The 22,142-nt window shown below is 41.6% G+C and overlaps 1 protein-coding gene and 1 long non-coding RNA gene across 6 annotated transcripts in view; one reads left to right on the top strand and one right to left on the bottom strand.

The window, feature by feature from the left end:
* CDYL (chromodomain Y like) overlaps nucleotides 1-21,843 on the bottom strand; it is a 239,741-nt gene extending 217,898 nt beyond the window's left edge. For 4 of the 5 annotated variants that reach the window (XM_045057171.1, XM_019830306.3, XM_023253713.2 and 1 more), the window contains exons 1-2: nucleotides 21,687-21,843; nucleotides 11,047-11,187 (exon numbers count right to left, since the gene is read on the bottom strand). In XM_045057171.1, the coding sequence (XP_044913106.1) occupies nucleotides 11,047-11,049 (3 nt within the window). In that variant the 5' untranslated portion in view covers nucleotides 11,050-11,187; nucleotides 21,687-21,843. Of the gene's footprint in view, nucleotides 1-11,046; nucleotides 11,188-16,449; nucleotides 16,611-21,686 lie in introns of all 5 variants that reach the window. The other variant, XM_045057170.1, reaches the window with a different exon arrangement.
* LOC111560429 lies at nucleotides 552-4,773 on the top strand. Its single transcript, XR_002742203.2, has 3 exons — nucleotides 552-925; nucleotides 1,100-1,333; nucleotides 3,911-4,773. It is a non-coding gene; the product is annotated as an uncharacterized LOC111560429 (long non-coding RNA).
* Nucleotides 21,844-22,142: the final 299 nt, after the last annotated feature.

Below are 22,142 nucleotides of genomic sequence, written 5' to 3' on the forward strand. Positions count from 1 at the left end.
GCAAACGCTGGAGTCATGTGACAGCTGGCCTAGCATGTGCAATGCTAAGTAAGTATCAGGGGCGCCTGGGTGGCTCAGTCGGGGAAGTGTCCGACTTCAGCTCAGGTCAGGATTTCACCGTTCATGAGTTCGAGCCCCACTTCGGGCTCTGTGCGGACAGCTCGGAGCCTGGAGCCTCCCTGGGATTCTGTATCTCCCTGTCTCTGCCCCTCCCCCACTCGTGTTCTGTCTCTGTCTCTCTGTCTCAGTGTCTCTCTCTCAAAAAAGCACCCCCGGAGGAACACAGGCTGGGTGGGCGCTTGAGAATGTTCCAGGGGAGGCTTCTGTGGAGGAGGGGCAGGCCTGCACAGAGGGTGCTAGAAGGACCTGTGTGTGTACTTAAATTCCCCGGATTTTACCGGACGCCCGTTTCCTTAAGGGGCCTCCCCGTTTTTAGCTCCTCTCCATTCCCACCCTTCCACAGCATGGCCACCACGTGTCTTCCTAGAGCACAGATTGAATCATATCAGGCTCCTCCAGAAAAACAGGTGGTGGCTTCACCGTCTTCGGGATAACAACGAAACTTCTTAGCGCGGCGTTAAACGTCCTGCGTGGCCTGGCGTCGGATTTCTTTCTGGGCTCAACTCCAGTGACCTCTCCAATGACATCTCATGCACACGGAGCCCGATCACAGGGCACAGTTTTCTTGTATCTTGTAGAGAGTGCATTTCGCAGTCCTTTGCTCTTACCGTGCCCTGTGACTAGACTAACTCTCCTTGCGTTCTGTCTTCATTGATTTTTTTTTTTCTTCATTCTTCCACATCAGATCCAAATGCCTCTGTGGAGCCTTCCTTCCCAGAGTCCTCTGGCTCAGGTGATATCCTTTCCTCTCTCTCTGGGCAATTTGTTGTTGACAAGGGGTTGGATTTGCCCATCTGCCTAGATGGTAAGCTCCTTAAGGTTAGGGAGTCTGTGATTAATGTAGTACAGTCTGTGTATACATATATTTACAACACACTGTGCTATCTATACTCTATATTTTATATTTATATATTGTATATTACATGTTTTTATATATTTCATACACTGTATATATTATATTTTATAATTTTTTTTGTAGCTCTTCTCCTCTGAGGACAGACACACTGTGGATGTGCATTGGTTTCTTCAACTGCCTATTGGAGGAGAATACTTATAGGGAATACAATCGATGTTTCACTGACTTTACTCCTGGCCCCTGGAGTCCAATCCAGTGTAGCTCGTGAATACAACTTTAAAACTGACTTGCTGAGCCAAGTACCGAAGCCATTCAACTTTGTCTCCCAAAGAATTTCTTTCCCCCACTTGGGAACATGTAAGTTATATTATTTGTGTTTGGAAAAACACAGAATTAAGTCTCCATTATCAATTCTATAGTTTACCTTCAGCAGATGCTTTTACTCTCACACTAGTTTCATTGTGCCACCCAGACCTTACCTTGAATAGTTTGCAGACTACCCGTGGTGTAGACACTCATTCTAATAACATCTCAATCCAAACATCACCAGGAAAATATATTTTCTGGAAGAATATTGGCTGATGCTTTCAGACCAGAAAAGCTTTTGGATTTTTGGATGTTTCAGGTTACCTATATTAGAATCTTTACCTTTTGATCCTAATAGTCAAAAGATGATGGGGTCATTCACCTTTTTCAATGATGGATTCATAATTCCTGAAGTACCAAGTCTTCTGCATGTTGATGTAACAGGACTCATTAGGTCTATGTCTTGGTTTGACAGATATTCCCTCCATCAAAACGGTGAACAGACTGAGTAACTTCGTCTGTCTGGGCTATGGATATACAAAAGGTCTGAGAATAATCTGGAAATATGGATATGAGTTCTGTATTCTCAGCATGACTTGTTGATTCTGCAGGGTGTGTGTGTGTGTGTGTGTGTGTGTGGTGTGAGTGTGTAAGAGTATGAGTGTGAGCATGCATGAGTGCACCCATGCAAAATGAAGTTTCAGAGAAAGTAGATTCACACAGGCTTGAAGGAGGACTGAGCAGGAAAAGGTAGCAGGGCCTCTTTGGATGTTTGATCTAGGCTGTGTGCCAGCAGGAGGGAGAGTCTGGTTTGGAGAGATTCCAGGGGCAGAAACAAGGATGCTATAGAGGTGGGGTTCATGTGTTTGGAGAAGAGGGATTTTGTCCCACTTCGATTGTTCTGATCACTCTGTGTTGTAATTTATGACTCTGCATGGATGACTACCCTACTAGACTGAGGAGGTATGCAATAGATTTTAAATAAAGTTGATTTTCAATTGGCTTGATACTTACAGAGAGATTGGGACCTAGGAGGAAGCAAGATCTCTGGGAAGGTGATACTTAGAGGGAGATTGGGACCTAGGAGGAAGGAAGAGCTCTGGGAAGGTAGGGACTGGGCTTGAGAAATAGAAGTGAGACCAGGTCCAAGTCTGTGTACATATGGGTTTGTACTAAATTAGTGGAATAATGTAGAACTATGCAAGTAGTTTAGGTTGCCTCTAGATTGTACTCCAAGCATGCTTTGGATTGGAGAAAAATCATTTTTTCCACTTCAAATGGCCACCTGACCTTGTTGTATTGGAGTGCACAAAGTAGGAAGTTCACGGAAAGGGTCTTGAACCCATGGCATCTCTTTGAAGGTAAATTGCTCTTGGATCTCTTTACAGTTGGAAGCAGAAAGCTATTACAGCAGCCAATGCCTTCTGCCCAAGGGCAGGCTGGGATTCCTGATGATCCCTCAATGAAATGTACTTTCTTTCCCTTTAGAAGCAAGAGTCCAAGACTCCTCTTCAGGAGTAGAGTGGAAACTGTCCTTTCTCAGGACTTTGGGTTCAGCCGTGTTTTAGTTTAGCCAACAGTCAGCTCAGGACCTTGAAGCAGAAATAACTGCATGTGTTCTAGAACTGCGAGGGATGAAGGAGGAAGGCGGTGTAAGGAGAAGGAACTGAACAGGAGGAAGCCGAGGCAAAGATACAAAGATGATCATCTTTGAGAACTGCCACCAAGGCTAAGGAAGGGACTCCAGAGATAAGAAAGGTGACATATAAGGGGTTGAGCTTGAGACAAAGTCCATCTTACCAGTGAAGCCACCGAGATGTTTAGAGAGCAAATGTGACTCACATGTGGACCAGTCTCTGGCTAATCATGTGGGCTCAAGCCTAATTTTACCGTGTGTGACTAGAGATAAAAGAAGTAGCAGTCAAGGCCATTTCATGTGAATGGAGTGATAACAACCTAATGAAGAAACACTTTTCAGCTAGGTGAAAAAGAAAACCCTTAAAAAAGTAAACGTAAATTCAGAACCATGGACTAGCTGTAAAATCAGTCCTTGCCAGTATTCTAAAATATGAACCTTCCACTCAACAAATGGCTTCTGTCAACAGCACAAAGCCTGCTGCCATAACCCTGAAGGAGAGGCAGTAACAGACTTTAAATGTGGAAAAGATTGGTAACACGGAAGCAAGAGCCAGCAAGACTGAAACCAACTAGTCCTAAACCACAAACACCAGAAAAAAAGTCAACATACCATTTGTCACCATTTCACCACCAGCATTGCTTAAATAGCCTTCATTGAGGACGCTGAGCCCCCAGGTGGCAGCTGAAATCCTCAGCAAACAGTGCATTTTATTGTGGTGGCTTCCCACCCGAAAGGGCAGCTGGAAGCAGTTTGTCAGTGAAAATGTAAGAAAGAGAATCCGTGACCACTCAGGGCTTATGTTAAATATCAAATGGAGGTACTTCAAAATTTTAATTTCTTTTGGTGGGGGTGGGGGGTTGGATGGAATGGAGAGAGACAAGGAGAAAAGAAAACACCACGCTATGGGGGAAAAAAAAAGAAGATATTTGGTCAGAGGGATGACTTGATCATTTTCCCCACTGTTTGGTGTTGGTTCCTGCCCCCCACAGCAGATGAGCCCGGAGTGTCTGAAGGGATGTATATTGCCCATCTACCTCACATATGGACATGAAGTTCTTTTTGTGTCTGAGAAGACCCCTTAAATTTTCTTCTCAATAAATAGGTAAGATTTCTACCCTTCTGCCTCTCCTGAATGCATGTTGCTTGGCTACACTTCATTACTTACCGATTTGGATTACCTCAAGTGGGTTAAAACAAAGAAAACTCATACTTCTCTGAAAACCCTTTGTTCAATGGAATGCCATACTTGTCTGAACTTATCCGCGGTATTTGCCGATGGCTACTCAATGTCAAGGAGCAGAGATGAGCAGATATGTTTGCAGATTCTATGGCATACGTTCTTTAGTTACTAAAATATAAAGTTACCAAAACTATGTATCTAAATGTATATATAATATATACTAGGGTAAGGCAGAGAGTATGAGTGTGGACATTCATTTTGGGCCTACTTTCTGTCAGGTATTTTTTTGAAATTATATTACTACTTAATCCTTATAACAATCAATAAGTTATCCATTATTTCCCTCATTTTACAAAGGAAGGAATGGAGACTCAGTAACCTATTCACAATCACTTTAAAGATAACAGGCACTTTTTGCATGACAACCTGTGGTCTTTTTGTGAGACATTAGCTGCCATGATGCTGTAATTGTGTGGGGGAATTTCAGCAGTTTGAATGCTATCAGAATGAAAGCTAACTTTATGATACATTTATTGGTGTTTTCACCTCTAAACAGTGAATGAATGGTGGTGGAGGGGATAATACGAAGGGAAGCATTTTGGGGATCACATTGGTAGTGATTTCCTGTAATGTTTCTTCTGTAAATCTTAGTTGTCACTTAGAAAATCTGATGCAGCCAACAGTGTATAATACAGTTACTTGCATTACTGGGTAATCTGCCCATTTGTTTCCAGCTTTGATGAGAATGGACAAACTTTGGAAAAGCATGGAGACTCTTGCTTTTGATAAGAGAAGGTTGCTTCAGAGTAAAAATATTGGCAGAATACCACAGAGTAAATCCAACAAGGTAACTTAGTGCCACCTTGCAGATATCCTCAAATTATTTTGTTAGAGTTATTAAGCGAAGGAATAGATGTACAATTCAAACTCTGACTCAATCATGAAAGTAGCAGAGGTAGATACTTTAATATTTCTACAAATATCTCTTGAACTCTCAGGGTTCATTCATTTTAAGTTAACTAAAGATAGACCATGCCAAAAGGCATAAAGAACTAAACTTGATTTCTTTCTTTTTTTTTTTTTAATTTTGTAAACATTTATTAATTTTTGAGAGAGAGAGAGCATGTGCAGGGGAGGGTCAGAGAGAGAGGGAAACACAGAATCTGAAGCAGGCTCCATGCTCTGAGCTGTCAGCATAGAGCCTGACGTGGGGCTCGAACTCATGGACCATGAGATCATGACCTGAGCTGAAGTTGGACACTTAACCAACTGAGCACCCAGGCACCGCTAAACTTAATTTCTATTTACTTCCCCAAGGGCTAGTTATATCTCAACACTCAGTTTTTTGGTGCTAGCAAATGGTACAGGGAGATGATAGGTGTGTATCTGAAATAATGCTTTAAGATTTCTCCTATATTTTAAATTGCTAAAAGCAGAAGCCAGGCTTAACTCTGTTTGGGCCCCTGCAGACCCAGTCTTTGCTCTGCTCCATGGCTTGGGATGCTGACAGATGAGAACTTTATCAACAGGCTTCCTTCCTCTGCCTTCTAGTTGGATACAACCAAGGGGAGGCATCTTTGCAAATCTGGAGAGTGGAAGGACACAGAGGTCTAGGCTCCCTCCCCCCTGGGTTGTGGTGAATTCAGGAGGACATCTCTCACTGAACAGTTGCCTTCTTCAGGTTCTGATAATCTACCTCTTCAGGTGCTAGTGTCTCCCCACTGTTGCTAGCCCAGGATCCTGCCCAACATCTTGTTGGATTCCCTAACTCTTCCCGTACCTCCGTCAATAACCTCTTTATGAAAGTCTCCTTAAATTAGTTTGGCCATGCCACCCAACTCTTGCCTGAACCCTGACCGACTGCTTTTCAGCACAGTGCTTTATACATACATACAGAGGCTTTTAAATTCAATGAAAAAGAATGGCTTGACCCTTCTGATATTTGCATTCAAATATTGCTTATTGTAGGGTGACCAGTTGTCCCTGTTTGTTTGGGTCTGAAGGGAGCTCCCAGGATGCAGGAATTTTAGTTTTGAAATTGGGACAGTTCTGGGCAAACCAGATGAATTGGTCACTGTAGCAATACGTTTTTAAAATTTGTAATTGGTTTAGAAAAGCATTATCTTATCTTTGAAAAGATTTCTATGATCATATTTAAGTTAAAGTTGTTTTACTAAATAGAGTATTCCCCACTAATGAGAAAATTTGTGTCTGAAATGATTCTTGTAAGGCACATCAGTGTAATGTGAGCAGAGGATGTGTTATTTTTTTTGCTTGTTCAAATCTGTTTACTCTTCAGAGGAAGTCACCCAAGGAACTAGTGAGACATCAGGGTGATGATGTATAAGTGCTTACTAAGAAGTTTTGAATGAATAGAGGGGCAAAGTACATCACAGTGAAAAAGAGCTGCTTGAATATGGTTTCTGATTTAAAAAACACTTTCGGGCATTTTAAATGACAGTTCTCAGTATCCCTGTCCTTCCAGTGTGCTGTTATCCTGACAACGTAGGAAGATATTTGCATATTAGGAAGAACGTATTTTATTGCTTTGTGTAACTAATTCCATTTGTTGGTATATTTTAATTCCTAAGAGATCAGTTTGAAAAGAAAAGCAACAACCTCAAACAAAGCTAATATTTTAAGAAGAAATCTTTATTTACATGTCGGGATATAGTTGGGTTATATATTTTTTTCCCATCAGAAATGTGTTTATTAAATGACAATATTAACAGTGATCATACTGCTTTTGTAAATAGGCTGCCTGGGAGGAGGAAATTCAATAGAGTTAGAAATCCACCATAATCTGAATGCTTTTCAATTCAAGATATTATTTTCTGGTAGGAGAGCTTTTGACTATTCACTGTAGGAAGCCAGAATTGCAAATATGTATCCCTTTACTCCTGCCACTCACTCTCAATCTTCTTGATCTACTTCTGTTCCCCAAATCACTGTTCTCTTCTAAGAGCTGGACAAGTCATTTAAAACAAATTGGTAATATTGGCTGTGGTTTAAATTAGAATTTAGTAATTTACCTCAGGTGTGTTTGGAGAGCTCCCTTTGGTATTGTCTCTGAAATGGCTGTTGTCAACATTGTTTTCTGACTATAAACTTACTATAAGGAATGTGTGAAAGATATTGATCTAAGTGTATTAAATTTACCTCATTGCAATAAACATTTATTGAGTGCCTACTATGTGTAAGAGGATAATAGAAAATCAGACTTCATAAAAGGAGGGTATCACTTGAAACATCACACAGATGGAAAGAAAAAAAAAACAGTAGTCACTCATTTGGGTTAAGTTTTAAAAAATTACATTCTGGGGGCGCCTGGGTGGCGCAGTCGGTTAAGCATCTGACTTCAGCCAGGTCATGATCTCGCGGTCCGTGAGTTCGAGCCCCGCTTCAGGCTCTGGGCTGATGGCTCAGAGCCTGGAGCCTGTTTCCGATTCTGTGTCTCCCTCTCTCTCTGCCCCTCCCCCGTTCATGCTCTGTCTCTCTCTATCCCAAAAATAAATAAACGTTGAAAAAAAATTATAAAAAATTACATTCTGTATATTCATAGCTATTTTTAGAACGAGTTTTCAAGATTGGATTCCTCTTTTCTTTTGTAACCTTGTGCAATTTATAAGAGTTTAACTCCATGTTCATAAGTAACATTTTTTTTCTTCAGAGAAATGTGAGAACATGAAATAAGATCCTAGAGTCCCACAGTAAATTTTCCATGGCCTCCGTGGCTTGTCCACAGATGTGCCTTGCAGGATTATTATGTGTTGCTCGTGGCTGAGAATGTAGTAGAATTTCAGTTTAATGGACTTAGTAATAATTATTGGGTCACACTCCTGGGTTGCTGTTGCCATCCAAATGGACTGCAGAAATGAACACAGAGGTCAAAGAACCTGTGCCCCTGTTCAACACAGACAGGAGCATCTGGTCCAAATGTGAATTTCTTTGGTGGCAGAGACCACTTTCTTTCTCCGTAATGGCAATAGGAAATGTGCTGGGGGAAATGACAAAAGATTGTCAGAATGGAAGTTTGGGTGACCATTCCAGTGAAGAAATTGTGCTGACAAAAACAGATCAAGAAAATCTCACATTGCAAGTGGGCAGATTATCTGATCATAACTTAAAATGCCTCATCCTGGCTAATAATGGTGTGTTTTGAGGTTTATCAGTCAAGGGTCAGCCCATAATATTTCTTCTGCCTTTGTTGTCTTCATTATAGCTTCATTTCTTTGGCTCCAGACGTTATTTTCGTGTTCATGAAAATGAGTCATTAAAAGCCGTAAAAAGTGAATATCTTATTGTTTAAAGCAATTAAGTAACAGTCTGCTCAGGTCTTGTAAGAATGGGGTCAAGATAGGTGTATGGATGGGGAGGGAGGCCACCTGACGTGGGAGGAGTACTTAAAGGGGGGGCAAGATTCAAAGTTCAAACTGTTTGATGTTACATTTTGTCCAAGGACAATATGTATTAATACAGTTAAACATATCTTTTTTTTCTCCTTTTTTAAAAAATTTAAATTCAGGTTAGTTAACATATAGTGTAGTATTGGTTTCAGGAGTAGAACTTAGTGATTCATCACCTATATATAATTCCCAGTGCCCATCCCAACAAGTGCCCTGCTTAATGCCCATTACCAATTTAGCCCATCCCCCAGCCAACACCCCTCCAGCAGCCCTCAGTTTGTTATCTGTATTTAAGAGCCTCTTATGATTTGCCTCTCTGTCTGTTTTTTATCTTATTTTTGCTTCCCTTTCCCTATGTTCATCTGTTTTGTTTCTTAAATTCCACCTATGAGTGAAATCATATATTTGTCTTTCTCTGACTGACTTATTTCGCTTAGCATAACACATATCTTTTGACCCTGAATTCCACTTTAAAAACGTTTATATTAAGAGGGGTGCCTGGGTGGCTCTGTCTGTTAAGTGTCTGGCCCTTGGTTTTGGCTTGAGTCATGATCTCATGGTTCATGAGTTTGAGCTCCCCCATTGGGCTCTGTGCTGTTGGTGTGGAGCCTGCTTAGGATTCTCTCTCTCTCCCTTCCCTGCTCGCACTCTCTCTCTCTCAAAATAAATAAACTTAAAAAATTTTTATATTAAGGAAAACCCAACAAAATACATGCACAAAGGTGTTTATCACAGTATCATTTAAAAGCAGTTAAAATTTTTTTAAAATGTTTATTTATTTTTGAGACAGAGAGAGACAAAGTATGAATAGGGGAGGAGTGGAGAGCGGGAGACACAGAATCTGAAGCAGGCTCCAGGCTCTGAGCTGTCAGCACAGAGCCCAACGACGGGCTTGGAACTCAGGAGCTGTGAGATCATGACCTGAGCAGAATTCGGATGCCCAACTGACAGAGCCACCCAGGTGCCCCTAAAAGCAGTTTCAAAGTGAAAATAATTTGAGTGCTTATCAGTAAGGAGTTGGGATTCTCTGCAGGAATCCAAACTGTTGATGTAGATGTATATTTCATGTAAGGCCATGGTGTATTATTTAAAGAGAAAAAATACCAAAAAATATGTCTAACATCATCCAATTGTTTTTAAAAAAATACTTGAGTTAAAAAAAGAATCAATATATAGATATAAATTTGCATTAATTGCATTAATTACATAGAAAAGCTTAGTACTATAAAATATTTTTTCTGAATAGTAGGTTATATGAATATGAAATATGAATGATTTTTTAAAATTTGTTTTATACTTTTAAAATAAAAAAATTGTACACGTATTACCTTAAAAATCAGAAAAACAACAAAAACAAACAAAAAACTTTTCATTTTAAGAACTGAAATACAACTTTGCCTAAGCAGAAGTCCCTAACTGTAGGTCCTGGGTGCCTCAGCTGTGGCAGGAAGTCTCTTTGCTAGGAAATTAAAACCCCCAGCTGCACGTGGGCTCTGGGAGCTGTGGCAGTAAAAGTATCCTAGTAGTCAAAACAGGAGTCAAACAGCTGAGAACACACTCTTTCAAACATGACTTTGGACCCTACTTCTCACCCACCTCTCTCTTCCTGGTTTCTGTCCCGTGTCCTCACTGCCTGCTAATGCTTACATCTGAATGCCCCACTGATTTCAAACTCAACATTCCCCAAACTGACTTAGATCTCCACCAGGTCTTTTCTTATGGGATGTAATCTCTCCCTCATTTGACCTTCCATAGTTCTTTGTAGCCTCTGTTGGGGCACCTATCTCCTGCAACCTGTATCGTATTGATTTGAGCACTTGTCTTATTCCCCTTGCAGAACAAAAGCTCCTTGAGGCAGTGTTTTTGTCCTACTCCTGGCTGTCTACCCTGAGGCCCCTAGTTCCATGCTTTTCTGATGGGAGGCACCCAAAACCATGTACAGTAAATCAATGACAGGACGGACAGATGACTTCTGCAGGTTGCTAGCTCTCATGACATCTGGGCTTGCTTATTATTTCTTAGCCATGTAGAAAACCACTTTCTCGTTCAATTTCATCCTGTCAAAACTCCAGGCATGCCTTAGTGAAGATAAGGCAGAACAAATTAATGCTGCCTTCTCTGATATTTATAAACACAGGGTATAGGATGTGCTATCATTTGACTTGGAGGAAGTAGAAAATGGAACCCAGCCAACTATTTCTTAGGTCATTAAAAGTTATTAAAGAAAGCAATAAGAGACATGAAAGTAACCATTGCAGTAAAGGGGAAGCTCTAGCTACAAAAAAATTAATTTAGAAAGGCCAGATAGAAGAAGATTCAGAGAATGGAAGGAGAATTCAAGAGAGGAGGAAAGGAGAATGCAAGAGAGAAGGAGTTGTCAGAACAGCTATGGAATGATAACTGTAGACTAACCAGAATGCTTCTGTTGAACAATTTCTGAACAGGTACCAGTACGATTACTAGTTTTAAATAAAAAGGGGTCCCTCTAAGAATTCTGCCCTACTGGATCAGAACAAATTCAGGTGCTGGAAGGTCTTACCATTGTTTCTCTTCAGAAATAACTTCCTAGTAGTATTCCCTGTATCTCCAGCTCTTATTTCTTCTTTTCCCCAGGCTGGTCCGTGTCCTGCCTGGAATGCCATAAAATTCTTCTGAGGTCTCTGCGTTCTCTGATTACTACCTGCAATTACAATCCCCACAAGAGGAATTTACTAAAGTAATTGGAAAATGAAGTCTCACAGCATTTAACTACTTTCCACAAGGTCCATATTGAATTTGAGAGTGAGCCAGCGTTTTGTGCTTGTGTGGTGGAAGCAAGAAATATCATTAAGCACTGCATCAAAGTAGCAATGCATTTAAAACGATAAAGGATAAAAAACAATTTTCAAAATTGTCAAACTTGCTCTTCTCCACCTCAGTAGATGTCAATATCTTGCTTACTTGCAATGTATCATGAAGTATTACAATATATTAAAGAGTTAGTAAGCCAAATGGCCTCATGTTCATCATGAGGGTGGGAAGACTGCCATTTGTGATCATGAACATTTGTGGGCATACACCTTAAGGATCAATTCAGTGTCTCTCTTTCCCTTTTGTAATAGGCTAGTGGACATAACAATGACAGTGAGATGGTCCTTGTCCTCAAGTGACCTTCAGCGTAGTAGGGAGACAAAGACATAGGTCTTATACAAAAGACGTCTTATACAAAAGGTCTGAAAACGAGGAAGTAAAGTGTGTTTGATGGAGAGTTGGAAATGATTCGTTGTGACGTAGAGAGAGCAAGAGCAAAGTCAGAGTCATGGAAAAGCATGTTGTGTTTTCAGAGCAGGGAGTGGATTGGCATCCACTTGTGGCAGAAGGTTTATGGAAACACATAGTCAGAGATAGTTCTAGAAAGTCTATACTTTTAGGAATTGGTTTAAAAAAATTTTTTTTTAATGAAACTCATTGTCAAATTGGTTTCCATACAACACCCAGTGCTCATCCCAACAGATGCCCTCCTCAATGTCCATCACCCACTTTCCCCTCCCTCCCACACCCCATCAACCCTCAGTTTATTCTCAGTCTTTAAGAGTCTCTTATGGTTTGCCTCCCTCCCTCTCTAACTTTTTTTCCCCCTTCCCTTTCCCTTCCCCCATGGTCTTCTGTTAAGTTTCTCAGGATCCACATAGGAGTGAAAACATATGGTATCTGTCTTTCTCTGTATGACTTATTTCACTTGGCATAACACTCTCCAGTTCCATCCACGTTGCTGTAAGAGGCCATATTTCATTCTTTCTCATTGCCAAGTAGTATTCCATTGTATATATAAACCACAATTTCTTTATCCATTCATCAATTGATGGATATTTAGGCTCCTTCCATAATTTGGCTATTGTTGAGAGTGCTGCTATAAACATTGGGGTACAAGTGCCCCTATGCGTCAGCACTCCTGTATCCTGGTTTTGGATAAATAAAAAAAGCTGAGGTCATTCCCTGTGACTTTTAAGACACTCATCTTGAAAATGATTTTAACTCATGTCATATACAGCTGAGCAAAGCCCTAACTCAGGTAGTACATCAAGATCACTGTTGCCAACACAGGGAACTGGGAAAAATGAGGTTTTGCTAAACCAGTAAGAACGCTTAAGGAATTTGGTGGTAGTCAGCACTGGCCAACACTTCTGATGGGTACTGAGGTTTGGTGGGGAATGTCTGACTTGACTCTAATTGGGCTGATATCATCCCCCAACTAGTCCAACTGTCCTTACTGCGCTCCGTATGAATGGCAGCTGATCTTTTATGTCATAGTTTAATTTGAGATCAAATGTGCTTTTCTTGGAAGCTGCCTTTCTGCATTAAGTCAGGGAATGCTCAGCTTTCAGCAGAAGAAGCTGATAGCTGGGGAGTGTGACCCCTCCCTCTGGGCTGACCGGCAGCAATGAAGGGGTCCAGGTTGGTCTTTGGCCTCTTGAACCGTAATGATAATATATTTATTGAGAGCTTATTATATAGCAGGCTTTGCATTGTGCATTGCAGATGTATTCTCTAATCTTCACAACAGCTCTGTGAGCAAGATTCTATAATTCTTGCTTGGTGGATGAGGAATTACAATCTATACAAGTTAACTTCCTTGAAGTAATGCTGTTAGTGGTGAAGCTGGGACTTGAACTCAGGCACTCTGAGGCCCTTACTCTTATCTCTCTTCCTCTGTCAAAACCTGATTTCAGAAAAGGGGTTAAAGACATTCTGCTGCTAGGTAAAGTATGTATGGAGAGGCAATATGGTGTAGGGTTTAGGGATATGGACCATGCAGTCAATCTGACATGAGTTTGTATACTGGCTCCATACCTTCCCTGTGTGAACAGACAGATGACCTAGCCCTCCAGCCTTCAGGGTTCACATCTGTAAGATGCTGCTAACAGCTGCACATACCTCATAGATTATCCTAACTGTGAAGTGAAATGATGTATACAACTCTCCTGGCACGTGTTGTGCTCTCAACAAATGTGAGCTGCTGTTTTTATCCACGAGAAGTCATGCATACATTGTCCACCACTTGGATGTTTTACCAATCAAATACTACTTAACCCAAAATAAATGAATTTAGTGGTAGAACTTTCTAAGAATCTGTACTCAATTATTAAGTAATCTGTACTCAACCGTTAAGTAATTATTAAGTAATAGGCAAATATCTACTCAATTATGAAAAGCTCAAATAATACAGATGACCAAGTGGCCTTTAATCACTCACACAGTAAATCTGACTCTTCCTTAATTCTGTTGGGGGCCCCCCATGAAAGGGACAGAGGGGTTCTTCGTGAGCATCTGGAAGTGATGCCATGCAGGCCACCTTCTTGGGGGTAGATTTCCCCCAGCTTTACTGATCAAGGAACCTTCTCTTGCTACTCCTATCAAAGCAGCTGGGGATCATGTATGTAAGGAATGGAAGTGTCTGATAGGCAGAGAAGCACCAGATTTGGGGAGGCAGTTCCAGCCCTGCTCTGTCCCTAACTTGCTGTGTGATCCTTGCCCTCGCCTCCTGACTATAAAATGGGGGCTTAAAGTTAGAGAATCGTCAGCCCCATCTCCAGGGGCCATTTCACTAGATGTCTTCATGTGATAAATACAGAAATGATGAACCACCTCCACACTAACAGAGTTGCCCAGGGTCATATACCTAGTAAGAGACAAAACTAAGACTAGAAAGAACCTCTCACCCCTAGTTCTCAGGTCCAGGATATCTGTAGTGAATGAGTGGTGAATGCTTTTCTTTCTTCCCTCATCCAGTTTCTCATCAACAGGAACCATTTTGAGCTCTACAGTCCTCTGGCTCTACCAATCTCTCTCTCTCTCTCTCTCTCTCTCTCTCTCTCTCTCTCTCTCTCTCTCTGAGACTAGCAGAGTTGTCCCAGGCATGAATGAGTATATAAAGGAGGTAAAGCCTCTTTTTTCCCTGGATTGGGGGATCCCACTGTGATAGGACATAGTGCACCTTCAGCAGCTGTCCTGGTCATGAATGCCCTTCAGCTGCAACCAGGAGGGCGGCGCTACTCACCCACGACCATCCTGGGTCTCTAATCAAAGCCATCAACTTCTGAGAATGGGGATGGCAGCCACCTGTGGGGACCCAACCCCCTCTGTCTTCTTCATTTCCTTTCTTACTCTATTTCTACCTTCACTTGAGACCCTGCCAACAGCCTTGCCCAGGAAGAAATTCAGAGGAATTTCTGGCATCTCTGCCACCCTCCTTCCCCTCCCCAGGAATGTAAATTACTTCAAAGTCTGCCAATGACTTGGGATAACACAGTTATTATTGCTCGAGTGCAGAATTCTGGTTCTCTCGCTGCCACATGTTCCTAGCCTGAAATCCTTCAGTTTGATGGCAGCAGGGTCTACTTCTAGTTAACTGTTGTCTTTTTTCTTTTCTTTTCTTTTCTTTTTCCTTTCCTTTCATTTCCTTTCCCTTCCCTTTCCTTTTTTTTTTGAGAGAGAGAGAAAGAGAGAGAGAGAGAGAATGAGTGCGGGAGGGGCAGAGAGAGAGAGGGGGACAGAGGATCCAAAGCAGGCTCCAGGCTCTGTGCTGACAGCAGAGAGCCCAACATGGGGCTTGAACTCACAAACCATGAGATCATGACCTAAGCAGAAGTTGGACATTCAGCCAACTGAGCCACCCAGGAGCCCCTTAACTGTTGTTTTTTAATTTTCTCTGCCAGTAATAGCCTGTCCTCCTGTAGCCTATGTTGAAGCCCCTCACCAGACAGCACAGATATATACCTCCTCCACCCACCCAGAAGACAAAGTCACATACACACAACAAATGATCATCAAGGAAGATTTTCAGAAAATAACCCTAGGGTCTGAATTACCCAGAGTGCTGTGGTACTGGGCTGTTCTCTGGGCTTGCCACCAAATACAGCAGGTAAATGACCTACCCCTGAGAAAGATGTAGCTTGTAAGGCAAAGTCAGAGAAGTAAGAAGGTTTTTTGCTCTCCATGAGGAGAAACTGAGGAGATTACAGTGTGATAGGACACAGGGCAGGAGGGAATGCAGGAGGAGAGAAAAAGGAAACAGACAGTCGTGATTAAGCAACAATAACAGCTATGGGGCTCAGTAGACTTGAGTAACTTTTATTTGAGCTCTGACATTCACTAGGTGTGGGACCTCCAGTAAATCACTTTACCTTCCTGCTTCGTCATTTCCTTGTCTGCAACAGGAGAGGGTTGGGTTAAAGGCCCCCTTCTGGAGAAAGCATTCAATTAGCACACCATCTCTTCTTTACACTAGGGGCTTGGGTGGAGGGAGGAAGGTAGAGGATCTTTAGCTATGGTTCTTGCCCCTGTGAAGTTTGTGATCTTGTTGGGAAGACCAGTACATGGACTCACGGGGGTGATAAATTCACTGTGTGGGATTATGTGTGGAATTGCAAGGCTTAAGTCAACCACAGGGATTTAGAAAAGGGACAGGAACTGAGGCTGGGATGCTTCTTGAAGGAGGCAAGACATGAGAAGGGCCTTGAAGGGTGACTAGAATGTAGGGACAGGAGGGGAGAAAGGCAGGGGAACCTGCGGAGTGGAGCTGAGGTGCCTGTAGGAAGAAGGAGCTGAATATAGTATGCAGACAGAGCGCGTTATGTAAGCCTTGAAAGCCATTAGATTTCTTCCTTTTTTTCTTTTTTAAGAATTTTTTTTTGAGAGAGAGTACAAGCGCGTGTGGGGGGGAGGGGCAAAGAGAAAGGGAGAGAGAATCCCAAGCAGGTTTTGCACTGTAAGCACAGAGCCTGATCTAGGGCTCCATCCCATGAACCATGAGATTGTGACCTGAACTGAAAGGTGCCCCAAGACTTCTGTTTTTAAAAGAATTGTTTCTGGTATCAAAGGGTTAGAGGTAAATTTGATTAAATAAAGAGGGACGAAACAGGAAGTGGTTCTCAATCCTAGTGGCACATTGAAATATGAATACCTCAGCTCCTTCTCTAGAAATTCTGATTTATTTGGTCTGGGGAGAAAGTCAAAGGATAGTTCCTTCTTGTGTCTCCCTCTCTTCTTCTTTTTCTCCCTCCTTTCTCTCTCTCCTTCTCTCCTTCTCTTTCTGCAGTTATTTGGGTATGAGGTGATAAGGGCCTGAAATAAAATAGTAGCAATTGAAATGGAGAAGAAATTAAGGTAAAGAGACATTTTAAAGGGTAAACTGCCAGGTAACTTGCTAATGAACCACAGGGAATTAAAGACAGATTCCATTCATTTCTTCAAAATATTTATTGAGCACTTAGTATATGCCTTATACTGAATCAGAAGCTATGGGAAATTCAGTTGGCAAGACCCTGGTCCTGCCTTCAAGGAGCTTACGTCTAGTAGATGACAAAGAAAATAACTATACTACAAGGAGAATACAGAAACTGGATGAAGGTTGTTTTTTTTTTTCTTATGGTGTGAAGATATACGGAGAAGAGAGGGCTAGAGTCCCTCTAGCAGACACAATGAAGAAAGTTCTCCACAGAGGCACCACTGAGTGACAGCTTGAAGTATCAGAAGGTGGGGCTGGAGGGAGGCGTTGCCCAGTGGGAGTCACAGTGCAGGGAAAGGTGTAATGAAGGGCGGAATGAATGCATGGCCACGAACAGCCTGATCCCTAAGAAGCATGTGGTGTATGGAAGTCTTTGTGAGAAAGGTAGCTTTGTGATGGGGAAGGTTAGATTTTTTCTGTGTTACCTTTTGATTTTGAATGTTGGCAATGTTTTATTTTCGGCCTTAGTCACAGTTATAGGAATATTGTAGAAGTATTTCTTCAAAGGTGCATAAAAGTTTATCAGCTTTTTGCTTGTATATTATTTCATAGTTTTAAATGTTTAATTAAATAACAATGGATATAATCAATGTGATATAATTATTATAAGTCTACATGCACCTAATAGTACAATCTCATGAACTGGATAAAATAAACAGAAACATATATGTAAATTAACAACCATAGTTGGAAATGTTTTAACGGGCATCTCTAAGAACTGTAGGTCAAAGAGACATAAAAAGAGCATGATATTCATGAGCAGAAAATACAATTTAAATAACATACATATACCCAAAATAAACAGAAAACATATTCTTTTTAAATATATGTAGCACATTTATAACAGAATTCCATAAATTCTGAAGAATCAATCCCATTCAGACAATGTCCTCTAACTACAATGCAATTGTGGAATCAATATTTTTTAAGAGATAGCTAAAATAAAATCCCACATGTCCAGAAACTAGGTGACATATGATTAAATGACACTTGGTTTTAAAAAATAAATAGTTAGAACTAAATGAAACACTATATGATAGGATTTGTGTAACACAGCTAAAGCAATTCTTAAAGGCAAAGTTATAGCTTTAAATAAATATGCTGATGATTAAAAAAATAAATAAAAGGGACGCCTGGGTGGCTCAGTCAGTTAAGTGCCTGACTTCAGCTCAGGTCATGATTTTGTGGTTTGTGGGTTCAAGCCCCACATCGGGTTCTGTGCTGACAGCTCAGAGCCGGGAGCCTGCTTTGGATTCTGTGTCTCCTTCTCTCTCTGCCCCTCCCCATCTCGCGCTCTGTCTCTCTCTGTCTCTCAAAAATGAATAAATGTTAAAAAAGTTAAAAAAATAAATAATAAAAAAGATAAGAAAAAATAAATACGCTCATGAACAAGAATAGTTGAAAACAAATGAGTTACCACTTTACACCCATTAGGATTACTCTCATAAAAGCGAAATTAGAAGTGTTGTGAAGATAATTATTAACTTTATTAATTATTAACTTTTTAAATTAAGGTATTATTTTTATGCAGTGAAATTTACCCAGTTTAGAAGTCAGAGTTTTTAAGGTCTCAAATGCCCAGATAAGGGATTTGGATGGCCAGAGCTCATATGGTGCAATAAAAAATTCAACAGACTTGTTGGCATAGAATTATAGTTCCACCATTTGCCAACTATATGATCTTAGACAAATTACTTTTGTCTCAGGACCTTATTTTTTCATCTTCAACCATGATAGGACTACATCTCCAGGAGAATATGAAAAGGGTATAGCGTACAAATAATGCTTGGCACATAATAAGGATGAAAGAGGTAATAGTTCATTTTCTGTTTTACTCATCAGAATCTTCAAGTGCATAGTCTCTGCACCCTTTTCAAGGTGGTTCTGATGTACAGCTAAAGTTTCAAATCATTGGTGTAGGCAGTGGGGGCCATGGCAGGCTTTGCTTGGGGCAGTGGCATGATTAAGGCTATACATTGGGAGGGTGAGTCTCAAGTGGCACCCACTGGGCCTAGAAGCCTGGGAAAATGTGGAAAGGCAGAGTGTGGAGAGCAGGTGCAAAATTTGATTCAGAGGAGATGGTGATGAGCTTGGTTTTAGTTAATGTTTGTTTATTCATCAATAAGCAAACACTGATTCAGGCCTACTTTGAGTGAGCCCTTGTATTTCATACATAGATAAATGCATCCTCACTTCCCTGACTCATCTCTTAAGGAACAATTCTTAGAAGGCTTTCTGTGACCTCTCTCTTCCTTGTCTTCTAGCTGACTCAGTGGTTATACTGGTAGCAGCATTTTAGGAAAGATTAGGAGTTTTCAGTTTACTATGGAGTACAGAGCTCTCAACCACAGGTATTCCATTGGGGCTGGTAGGATAGTTCATGGCTTTAATCTTTCTTTTAGGATCTTCTACCACAGCAACTTCCTAGTCTAGATGTCATTATTAATATAAATCCCTAGACTCAGGTGCTGATTCTTCCTCCTCCCCTCCTCCTCCTTCTCCTCTGCTTCCTCCTTCTCCCTCTTCTTCTTCCTCTTCTTCCTCTTATTTCTCTCCTTCCTCTCCTTCTTCTTCTTCGTCTTTGTCTTTGTCTTCTTCTTCTTTTTTGTAACACTAGGAACTGCCAGGCAGAGTTGAATAAACAGGAAACCATGATATCATTCCTCTAGTGTGATTAGGTCGCTGTAACAATGGTCAGCAGAATGGGCTGCACAGTGTTCTTGCTCATGTTTCCTGGACAGTCAACTTCATGGGGCAAATACACATCACCACAGAGGACTTATGCTGGCCACCTAACTGTCACCAGACCTTAAAAGAAGGATCAGAATATCCTTTATATCTTGTTTTGTTCTCAATAGGCCTGCATATCCCTGTTTTGTCTTGACTTTAGGTACATGGTCCCATGATTGGGAGAATTAAACTAGGCAAGGTGGTCAGAGAAGGGCCCAAGGAAGAGATTACTGATGGCACATTGTGAGGGAGAATGGAAGCTAACCCTGGCAGGGTTAGGAGTTGGAGATTGCAGGGTGGGTGGAGACAGTTCATCCTTATGAACAAAAGGCAGAGCATGGAACTGCTTAAAATGTAACTAGCACTTAAGAAGATGAGGCTGGAGAGATAGGTAAGGTATCTGGCTGGCATAAATTTTTAGGGCAGAGGCCCTAAGATCATTAGGACGATATTGAAAATTTTTTAAAGCAGGGAGGCAGATTTCCATTTTGAAAAGATCACATGACTGCTGTATAAAGACAAGATTAGTAAGGGCCAGAGTACTTTTGGGACTATTTCAGGTGAGAGGTGATGGTAGCTTGAGCTACACGATGTACTAGAAACAGAAATAAACCAAAGACTTAAGCAGCAGATAGTCCTTGGTGATGAAATAGAAATGATGATGTGAATCAATGGAAGTTAAGATTGACTGCCTCTAAGGGGGTGACCATGGTGTCCTGTTGTCAATTCAACTCCATAGATCTAAAAGAAGATGCCTCATCTTTTCTCCATGTATCTCTATCTGGCTTGCTGTGGATGGAATGTTTGTTCCCCCCAAATTTATATTTTGAAATCTAACCCCCAATGGTATTAGGAGGGGAGGCCTTTGGGATGTGATTAGGTAATAAGGGTGGAGCCCTCATGAAAGGGATTGGTGTCCTTCTAAATTTTTTTTTTCAACGTTTATTTATTTTTGGGACAGAGAGAGACAGAGCATGAACAGGGGAGGGGCAGAGAGAGAGGGAGACACAGAATCGGAAGCAGGCTCCAGGCTCTGAGCCATCAGCCCAGAGCCCGACGCGGGGCTCGAACTCACGGACCGCGAGATCGTGACCTGGCTGAAGTCGGAGGCTTAACCGACTGCGCCACCCAGGCGCCCCTCTAAATTTTTTTTTTTAATGTTTATTTATTTTTGAGACGGAGACAGAGTGCGAGTGGGGGAGGGGCAGAGAGAGAGGGAGACATAGAATCCAAAACAGGTGCCAGGCTCTGAGCTGTCAGCACAGAGCCTGACGCAGGCCTCAAACCCACGCACCGTGAGATCATGACCTGAGCCGAAGTCAGACACTTAACCCACTGAGCCACCCGACTGAGTTGCCCTGGGATTGGCGCCCTTCTAAAGGAGACGCCAGAGAGCTTCCTCACCCCTTCTGCCATGTGAGGACACAGTGAGAAGACAGCTGTCTATGATCTAGGAAGTGATCTCTCTCCAGACACTGAATCTGTTGGTGCCTTGATCTTAGACTTCCCAGCCTTTAGAACTGTGAGATGTGTTTGCTGTGTAACCTACCCAGTCTGTGGTATTCTGTTATAGTAGCCCAAATGGTCTAAGGCATGGCTGGTATCTGTTAATGATACAATCATTTTAGTCATTTGATATAAAATCTGGACATAATTTTGGACTTCTCCCTTTCTTTTATCCTCAAATCTATGGCTAGTTGTTATAAAGTCCAGAATTTTCTCCTTTTGAAATGTCTCTTTCATTTCTCTCGCTCTTTTTTTTTTTTTTTTTTTTTAATTCCAATTCAGTCCCTTATAAAATACCTGGTGCTTGGTGCCTACATTTTATCTCCCAATTCTGGTCTCCATCCTGAACACTGGGTCTCTTAAACATTGCTCTAACCATTCTGTTCCTTCCACAGAACCTTGCAGGGAGTTCACCTTTGGCCTGAAGTGAAAATCTGAGCACTTTGGTTTAAAATTCAAGGTTTTCTGCCGTCTGTCCCCAATCGATTTTGCCAGTCTCTACTTCCCTACAATAGTTTTAAAACTATTTTAAAGCTACTGAACCCTTTGTTCAGATGGAATCTTATGTTTGAAAACATGGCAGCTCCATCTGTACAGCAGGTGAGTGGAAGTTTTGGTTGAAGCAGGAATGGGGAGTGACTTCCTCTCCCCTCCCATTGCTTCCTTTCCTTCCCTACCTGCTTTGTCCCCTGAGATGAGTCTGATCAGAACATTGTTTAAAGTCCATAGCCCTCCAGGGTTGCTCTTAGGTAGAAATAGGTGTTGTCCTCAAGGAACGAGTGGGTAACTGAAGCCAACATATGTTTCCCTCTGCTGGGCCTCTAGTCTGCCTCTCCTGGGGTTGTTTCCTCATTGGGCAGGGACTCTGCCTCATAAAAGGCCCCTCTGTGATGTAATATGAGCATCTTTACCACACCACAGTAATGAGTACAAGAGTAATTTTAACTATACTGGACATACAGCCTCTTGTAACATCCTTTGAGAAACTGAGACCATCACAAGCACAGCCCTGTAAAAGCAGTTTTATAGAGACTGTCCCATGTGCTTCCCCACTCCCTTGGTCTGATTTAATTGAGAAACTATTATATCCAGAGCAGTGCTTTCCCAACCTGTGGATGGGGCCCTGGGACTTG

The sequence above is a fragment of the Felis catus genome, chromosome B2, assembly GCF_018350175.1.
Source record: "Felis catus isolate Fca126 chromosome B2, F.catus_Fca126_mat1.0, whole genome shotgun sequence".
In the NCBI taxonomy this organism is placed as follows: domain Eukaryota; kingdom Metazoa; phylum Chordata; class Mammalia; order Carnivora; family Felidae; genus Felis; species Felis catus.